The sequence below is a fragment of the Triplophysa dalaica genome, chromosome 13, assembly GCF_015846415.1.
Source record: "Triplophysa dalaica isolate WHDGS20190420 chromosome 13, ASM1584641v1, whole genome shotgun sequence".
NCBI classification, from domain to species: Eukaryota; Metazoa; Chordata; class Actinopteri; order Cypriniformes; family Nemacheilidae; genus Triplophysa; species Triplophysa dalaica.
The window spans coordinates 10,478,939-10,488,742 of NC_079554.1; the positions used below are offsets into that span (position 1 = coordinate 10,478,939).

At 36.0% G+C, this 9,804-nt stretch overlaps 1 protein-coding gene across 1 annotated transcript in view; it reads left to right on the top strand.

Annotated features, from left to right (window-relative positions):
• The window catches only part of nudt14 (nudix (nucleoside diphosphate linked moiety X)-type motif 14), a 36,947-nt gene extending 32,819 nt beyond the window's left edge, over positions 1-4,128 (top strand). Inside the window, exon 6 of the mRNA XM_056765210.1 lies at positions 1,530-4,128. Within this exon, the coding sequence (XP_056621188.1) occupies positions 1,530-1,779 (250 nt within the window). The 3' untranslated portion in view covers positions 1,780-4,128. The remainder of the gene's footprint in view (positions 1-1,529) is intronic.
• The last annotated feature ends 5,676 nt before the right edge of the window (positions 4,129-9,804 follow it).

Consider the following 9,804-nt stretch of genomic DNA (forward strand, 5'->3'; position numbering starts at 1 on the left):
TTATAGATTAAATATAAATAGTACAGAACATTCTAACCAGCATTATTCTAGTTTTATTAATAAATTAGCTTTTATTTTTAGAATTTTAGTTTTTATGTTAATTTAATGATTCATTTATTTTACTTTTTTAGCTATTTTAATATTTGCTTTTGTTATTTTTTCATTTATTTATGTTGCTATATAAAATGTATTTTCTTTTATTGTTTATTTGATTTCATTTCAATAAACCGATACATTTTCAAAGTTTTAATTTTGATAAACAGAAGTAGCAGCCCCCCCCAAAAATGACAAAACCAATTTGTTCTAAAATGTTTTTCTTTTAAAAGCAAATCTTATTTATACTCAAGACATTAGAACACTCTTTTGTGCTAAGTGTTGATTTGCTATCAGGCATAAACTTTCACGTTGCTATGTGCATTCATCTATGTGGTTTTATAATGAATAAATTTTGTGTTTTAAGGTGAATAAAATATATTTTATGTTAATAAAATGTTATTTTCATAAATTTTTCATCATTGAGGATTTCTTTAAAAAAGTCTAAAAATCTCATCTTGTTCTTGTGAACTCAGTCTTGTGTCTTGTCTCCTGATAACTACTTTTTTGAAAATGTTCCAAAGATTATGTTTTTGGGCATTCCAAGTAATATCAATCAAACTGCAGTTGGGTTGTTTTGATTAAGTAAAAATTACAACGAATATAACTAGCACCCTAAATCATGATAAAACACAATTCACAATAAAAGCATGATACACAATAGAAACATGATGTTTAAAAATAGTTATCTGTTGGCAAATGAACTCCTCAATTTAATTATTTTTTTAGCATTTGTTGCAAGTAAATACCAAAAAAATAATAAAGTACCAGAGTTACTTTTGAATGAATATCTCCCTTAAAGGAAATACAATAATTTACCATTCAGTGTTGAAATACAACAAAATTCTTATTGAAGTGCCTCCGGAGGACATTCTTCATATGCCATCCATCTTGTCTTCTCTCTCATAAGTGAGTGGCTATAAAGATCTTATTCTTCATCGGTGACAGATGAGAGATTTTTTTGTAAATTCAACTTCTCAGATGTAGAGCAGCCATTGTGGTTAGTTTACACTCATTCTAGAAACTGATTGATTTCATTTTTGCCTCATTGGGTCATCATCCATCACTCTGATATTGAGCCTGCATTAGGGCCTTGTAATTTTCTTCCATATTTCATGAGCTCAGAAATCATTTTCAGAATAGTTTGATTTCAACATACTAGAAAGTCATGGGGCCGATGGAGGCTTTCCAGCTCTGTAATGCATTCTGAGTGTCAGGGAGATCTCCATGGTGATATCGCCATGCCGGTGTCTCAGGTGAGGTGGCACCTCAGTCACAGTGGTACCAAGCAGATGCTGCTATGTTGTTTGAAGTACGAGATGTCTCTCGTCATACTTTCAGGCTTCATGCATTTGAAATGTGTTTTTGGATACAGGTTGAAAAAATATGTCAAGTCATATGTCATGACTTGAAACGCTTGTGTCCCTCCCCCACAGGTCAGGCGTTGGTGTGACCGGATCCAAGCAGACGATGTTTTACGTTGAGGTTTCCGATGAGAATCGCGTTGGAGAGGGAGGAGGTAAACCCCAGGAGGGAGAATTGATCGAAGTGTTCAAAGTCCCGCTGCACGAAGCGATGACCTTCGCCTTCGACGAGAGCATCCCCAAAACAATGGGCGTCATTTTTAGCTTCATCTGGTTCCACAACAACATGTCACCGAAGTACAAGATCTCCACTAATGTCTAATAACAGTTAAAAGCCATCGTCGTACATTTTTTATATACTGTGTTCACTAACAGTGTTTATTTTTTCAGTTCCTTACACCGTTTGTTGTGGTTCTGGCTGTTGTCTTTTTTTTATTCTGATATGTAAGCTACATTTGTGGATTTTCCACTTTTCATGGGAGCTGACACATCCCGACAGGTTACCATAGAACTGAAGAGGCTCATTGTGAGCTTGTTTTGTGTAACCGAATGCTTTGTTTTTAACACGTCAGGTATTCCAACCAACCATTTGATGCATCTTTTTGAAATCACACCATGGCCCTTAAAGACTTTGTAATGGTGAGCTAGTGTGCTTTAACATGAGAGGGCAAGATTTGAAAGACCGTGTTGATACCATCTCACTTTGAGAGGATTAGGGAGAAGATCTCTCGGATCATTTACGAACAAAGCCACGCATGGTGGCCAGAAAGCGAGACCACTCGACATGTTCCCACCAATTTCGCAAAAAGATAGTATTAAGTCTATTGTGATCATATGTGGACAACACACAGGCAGCTACCCAACTGAGAGAACTTGACAGCCACTACTAAACACTAGTAAACAATCATTTGCTGAAAATCTGGAAATGAAGTTCTTGCATATAGTGTATCTCAGGTCCAGAGCTACCTTGTTTTGTGACATTCAGGGTTAGGGACAATGCTGAAAAAATATTGTTAGTGACAATAATTTTTGTAATGCTGCTTAAAGTTGATATTCTAAATGTTTTGCACAGTTTATGAAATACATATAGATGTAGGAGTGACATTCTAGTCCTACAAGTTTAAAGCTGCTGCACCATAATCGACTTTCAGAACACATTATTGAATTTAATGTTAGGACTGCATGTGTTTGCTTGCTGAAAAAACGACTGAATTTTTCACATTATGCTATGAAATAGTTTCAGAAAGAGTTACTGGTACCTCCTGAAGTCATAAAACAAACAGTGGTCGAATTCTAAAATCTTGAATTTCTTACTTGAAAATCATTTGTAATATTGATCCAGTTTAGAAATATATAGTTGTCGACTATAAATACATCTCACACAAATATAAGTGATATACTCTCAGTATTTTCCAAGATACCTGCAAGTAGTTGCTTCATTTACAAAAGATGATTCAATTTAGCATGAGTCGCCTTCAATTGTATACAAAAACTATACTGATGCTATAGGACGCAAAAGCCATCTGAGCCATCAATTGTAGTTCAGTTCAGATTCTGTTGCACAGAACTCTTATCTACACTGGATATCAATTCATGTTGTCTTTCATATTTCTAGAATATTTCGCGAATGATATTTAAGTACGCAAATACACACTGTAAAAAAACACAAAATTGAAATTTTCTGGCAGCTGGGGCGCTAGAAACAAACCGTGAAATAACAGTTTTTCCTTGTGACATTACAGGTATTCCCCGTTTTTCATGTAAATTTGCGGTGTTTTCTGTAATTTTATGTCTTTTGAGCGTATTCTAAAAAATACTCCAAAAATCTTGAAAAAAAATGAAACATTCTGTTAAATTACCGTTTTTTTGACATTATATGTGGAAAAACTGTTAAAAAAATAACGTTTTTTACTGCACATTTTTTGTATTTTTTTATCGGTTTCGTTCTCGAACTTTAGCACCACCACATAAAATCTGTATTCTAAGATGAACTTATTGTAAAACATTCCCTCTCACTGTACTCTAGTCTATATTTTATTGTGATTGAGTGTTATGGCTTTGTTATCAATGCAGATAGTCAATATGCTAGTTCACAACGGTCACATTTATAGTATCATAACAGCAGATTCAGTCTGATACTTTTAGGTACTTTTCGGTAACTAGTGATTTATACACTTTATCATTGTGGTTGGTGGGTTTAGGAGAACTTTTTCTTGTTTTCGTTTCATTTCTGTCTGAAGTATGCAAAATTTAATTATGCATTAGTTTTGTTATAGTCAATGTTATTGTTTTTGTGATCATATCATAATGCTGTTGTCGTCTTAAGAATCACTTCTTATAAATCACGTTTCTGAACTTTTTGGAGTGTTTTGTACATTAATCTCAGGATAGGGCTTTGTTTCTTCGAAATAATGATTTCTTGTTGTTTTATTGTCCAGTGCCACTGTTACTAATACTTGGTTTCTCGACTCAGTATTCCTACAGAGGTGTTTCTTTTACTCACTAAAGTCTTTATATCTCTTATTTTTGATCTCACAACCTTTGTTTACTGATTTTTTTTAATGGCACCTCAAGCAAATATATATTTCAAATATGTAATATATATATGCAAAAACGTATCTTTTGAAATTTGAAAATATATTTATTTCAAAAGTGAAATATTGCATGTGCATCTGTATTACATTAATCTGCATTCAGTTTAAATGAATAAAAAGGTTTGAAGCCTTAGATTACAGAGTCTCGGTTTTTATTGTTCGGCCAGAAATCAACATGACATTAAACGCAATATTATGATGTAATGACAATGATAAAAGATGTGTTTTATTGAGATCCTCTTGCCCTCTCTTTCCTCTTACACAACACATTTCAACAACTTTTGCTGACAGCCTGGCATTCATGAACAACTGTGATGTTTTTATCTAAGATGAGAGACAATTCATCCTGGCTTTCTCCAGGGGTCGAGCTCTCCGTTATAGGCGTCTCTGGAAGAGCTTTGAAAGGAGTTGAGTTGTCAAGGTAATGTTTGTTTTTCTCTCTGCTCTTTTTGGCCACATTGGTAATCATTAGACAGCCTTACTGACGGATGTTCAGCCAGAGGATTGTGGAGGAGGGACAGGTGGTTGGGTGAGGGGGTCACAAATAATAGAATTAAGTAACTAAGTGCAACTACCACGACTTTGCTATAGCAACAGCACGCCTCACAACAAGGCACACAATGAGCGTGATCTGTGGGGCAGAGTCGAGTAGAAGATACGGCGAGTTCGCTGTAGCTTGATTTACCGTTAGCTTTGTTCAGATGACCTAGAAAAGCCTTGTGAATTGTACGTACACTGAATTCATAATCGATTCAAAACAATTGCTCATTTGTCGGCTGTACCGACTGAGTACTGAGTCTGCTTTTGGCCTGTCTTGTAGTTTGGTGTAATGGACTAAAGCAAACATATCTTCTAAAGATGCTATGGTTGTTTCACAGCGAGTCATTTGCTAATATAACTTAAAATGGTGATGGTGGGACCAGAATTGTAGATCTGTATTCATTGGCTTGAGTATTCCAGATGTTTGTTTTTTGGAGGGCCTGTCATCAGTTTTGTTTCCAGAGAGAGACTTGTTTTACTGTTTAAACAAGACAGTGGGAGACAGTGTTGCTTCGTGTTTTGCGCCAACCCGTAATTTGCTCTGGTTTTGTCTGGCGCAAAATGCTGTCTTGGGTTTTGTTTTGCGCAAACATTTCCGATGGGTAGCTATCTTGAGGCTGGCAGTTTAAATCGGTGTCAGTATGTATTGTGTAGTTTTGTATAATTTTGACAAAATTATAGTCCACCTGTTAGTATACTGTGGCTGTTGAACTTCCGGTAACATTGAACGGGAATTCGGAGAAAGCGGAGTTTAAGTGTGGACTTGCTCTTTTAAACTGACACAGAACTGTTATTATAATATAACATTCAGACTTAGAATAACTGCTGTGCATTCAATGTTTTGACATTAATGATGTTTTTTTAGCTGCACATTTTATACAGTCCATCCAAAAGTCAAAATGATCGTATCCTTTACTCAACCTCATGTCATTCCAAACCTGTATGATTTTCTTTCACTTGCAGGGCACAAAAAATATATTTTGTATATGTGTTCCAGAAGAAAGAGTCATATACAGGTTTTGAATGACATGAAGGTGAATAAAAGATGACAGAATTTTCATTTTCGAATGAAAAATGTCCATGCATTGTGGTCTATGTTTGGGAATTTAAGTCTGAATTGTTAAGCTCTTGCATATTTTTTTTATTGAAATTTAAAAATGTTCACTCCTACTTAAATTGGCCGCGTTTTGGCGGCTATGGTGTTAAGTTAGCATGGAAGTTAGCATATGAATTGGCATATACAGTTGAAAGAAAAAGTATGTGAACCCTTTGGGCTTACTTGGATTTCTTCATAAATTGGTCATAAAATGTGTTCTGATCTTCATCTAAGTCACAACAATAGAGAAACACAGTCTGCTTAAACTAATACCGCACAAACATTATACGTTTTCATGTTTGTATTGAACACAACATGTAAGCATTCATAGTGCAGGGTGGAAAAAGTATGTGAACCTTTGGGTTTAATAACTGGTTGACCCTCCTTTGGCAGCAATAACCTCAACCAAACGTTTCCTATAGTTGCAGATCAGACCTGCACAACGGTCAGGAGAAATTTTGGACCATTCCTCTTTACAAAAGTGTTTCAGTTCAGCAATATTCTTGGGATGTCTGGTGTGAATCGCTCTCTTGAGGTCATGCCACAGCATCTCAATCGGGTTGAGGTCAGGACTCTGACTGGGCCACTCCAGAAGGCATATTTTCTTCTGTTGAAGCCATTCTGTTGTTGATTTACTTCTATGCTTTGGGTCGTTGTCCTGTTGCATCGCCCATCCTCTGTTAAGCTTCAGTTGGCGGACAGATGGTCTTAAGTTTTCCTGCAAAATGTCTTGATAAACTTTGGAATTCATTTTTCCATCGATGACAGTAATCCTTCCAGGGCCTGAGGCAGCAAAGCAGCCCCAAACCATGATGCCCCCTCCACCATATTTCACAGATGGGATGAGGTTTTGATATTGGTGTGCTGTGCCTTTTGTTCTCCACACATAGCGTTGTGTGTTCTTTCCAAACAACTCAATTTTGGTTTCATCTGTCCACAGAATGTTTTGCCAGTAGTGCTGTGGAATATCCAGGTGCTCTTTTGCAAACTTCAAACGTGCTGCAATGTTTTTTTTGGACAGCAGTGGCTTCCTCCGTGGTGTCCTCCCATGAAGTCCATTCTTGTTTAATGTTTTCCTTATTGTAGATTTGTCAACAAAAATGTTAGCATGTGCCAGAGATTTCTGTAAGTGTTTAGCTGACACTCTAGGATTCTTCTTCACCTCATTGAGCATTCTGCGCTGTGCTCTTGCAGTCATCTTTACAGGACGACCACGCCTAGGGAGTGTAGCAACAGTGCTGAACTTTCTCCATTTGTAAACAATCTGTCTTACCGTGGACACATGGACATCAAGGCTTTTAGATATACTTTTGTAGCCCTTTCCAGCTTTATGTAAGTCAACAATTCTTGATCGTAGGTCTTCTGAGAGCTCTTTTGTGCGAGGCATGGTTCACATCAGACAACGCTTCTTCAGAACAGCAAACTCAAAACTGGTGTGTGTTTTTTATTGGACAGGCCAGCTTTAATCAACACATCCAATCTCATCACATTGATTGGACCCCAGGTTGGCTGACTCCTGGCTCCAATTAGCTCTTGGAGAAGTCATTATTCTAGGGTTTCACGTACTTTTTCCACCCTGCACTATGAATGTTTACAAGTTGTGTTCACTAAAAACATGAAAACGTATAATGCTTGTGCGGTATTAGTTTAAGCAGACTGTGTTTCTCTATTGTTGTGATTTAGATGAAGATCAGAACACATTTTATGACCAATTTATGAAGAAATCCAAGTAAGCCCAAAGGGTTCACATACTTTTTCTTTCAACTGTATAAGCAATAAGCATAGCTGATATACATAAATACTAATTTAACACGTTCCAAATTAATTTGACCTTAGTTCAATTTTTTCTTAACACTTTAAAGTTGCATTTGTAAACATTATAACATTAAACTAGCATTGAACAATACTCTGTCTACGGTAAAATTTCATTTCAACTTTTCATAATATATTTCTCAAATCAAATAAACAAATAATATACAACAGTGGTTATTAACACCACAGATAAATTGTATAAAAATATATTTTGGTGATTGTTTTGCTTATGCATTAACTAATTTAAATAAATGAAACCTTATTGTAAACTATTACAGATTTTTTTTATCTTACGCATTATTTTCCATATGATACCCACTTTTCTTCACAAAACAGTTTCCTATTTCCTCACATAAACCTATACTACACAATATTTGGTGGTGGCTTAAAGTTATCTCATTCTCTTATCTCTTATTGTTATCCCTAACTGTCAATGCTTCATAAATCAAAATGTAACAACAAAATGTTCTTGATTAGGAGGTGATGAAGTCATCGTTTCACCTCATGGTGAGCGGCAGGTTCTAAATTTCATGCAGGTTCCGATCTTTCCGTCCTCTGAAGGAAATGGCAATTCCATTTCCCTGAAGCCAAGATCTGTCATCACTCCCCCATCCTGCTCCGCACACGGAGCGCTGCTGATAAGATTCACTTTAGATAATATGAGCTGTATGCATTAATGGTTCAGTTGTACATGTTTATGTGAACTTGTCCCATCTTGATGTCAACTACCAACTCCCTTTAATGTGCATTCTGACTGCTAGCCAGCAAAATGATCTCGTTTTTGCCAGAAAAGCTAGAAGCCAAGCAGCAAGCATGCTGATTTGAAGCGTGGTTTGACAAAGCTGTACCTCAGTGGGGAATACCCAGACATCCACTGGGAGCTTTGTCACGCCAGGCAGAAAGGTGATTAATTAAGACCTGTTGTTTTCTGTTTTGGGTCCGAGGGCGGTTACGCTTCATTGACACGTTATATCACGGATGCAAGCCACATATGCAATTTAAACTTATTTTAAGTGCTTAAGTCATCGTCAGTTGCTATCACATGTGTCACAGTAACACAGGCATCACCTTTAAAATTCACTAAGGAACATTTACTGTAAAATTATGTAAGGAAAATTTTTGATGCACATCCTGTAAAAACGGTAACAACCATTTTGTCGTCATGTTGTTTTCCATGTTATTTTACACTTGTCTTGTAAATTTGCAGAAAACTATTTTACTGTAAATCTGTGAAATAAAACAGTAAAATTATTTTGAAGTGCACAATCTTATATCAGTGGTCCTCAACAGGGTGGCCCATCCGACTTCCAAGGGGGCCTCAGGATGACTAATAATTTAACATTAGACAACATGAGCATTGAAATGAATTTTAGAACAACTAAAAACAACATACTTATTATTATTATTCCATTTTTATACTGAACACTTGCAGTTAATAACAAGCTTTGAAATATTTTACTGGAGGTTAGTGAGCAGGAAGGGTGGCTTTGAATATTGTTGAATACAGAGGGGGGCCTTGGAGTCAAAAAGGTTGAAAACACCTGTATTGTTTAATATATTATTTTATTTAAATAGAATAATTCATACGATATTTCATATTGTTAAAAAAGTAAAATAAACACTTAAAAACAAATTCTGACATCATTAATTTTCCCTCAAGTCTCCCAAACCCTATAAATGAAAAAACAAAATAAGAATTCCATTACCCACATTCTTTAAAATATCTTGCGTTCTAAAGAAAAGAGAAAATCAGAAAAAATGTATCAAGAAAATGAAGAATAATTTTGACAGTTATTTCTCTTTTTTTTCTCATTGGGAATTTTCATGCTTGATGTTGAGTAAAAAGATGTTTAGAAATAAGATGGCAGATTGAAACAAACGCACACAGAAGCTGATAAGTATGCAGTTTGTTGAAGCATGTGCAGATGAAGTTGCATTTTACCAGTAAACTCAGCATGAGCTGTCAAACCCAAATGCTTGGATTCTATGTACAGCCAGACTATAGGTCTCAGGGGATTGCTCAACCTGTCTGTTATTTCCTCTCAACATGTAGCCTGTAGCATGAATTCTGAATGTTGTCTTTCCTTGCAGGATCCATCAATTTTCAAGCATGATTATTTTGTGCATATGTGAATCAGACCGTGAATCAGCCACAAAGTTATTTTCCAAACTGTGCTGCTGAGACCGGATCACTTTCACTTTCTTGAGAATTTCATTCGAACCCTCGGGGCAGGGTTCTCTAAATGTGACCTACCTGTATGTGCACACTGTAGTAAATCATGTTTTTTTTCTCTCGGCTGCTTTT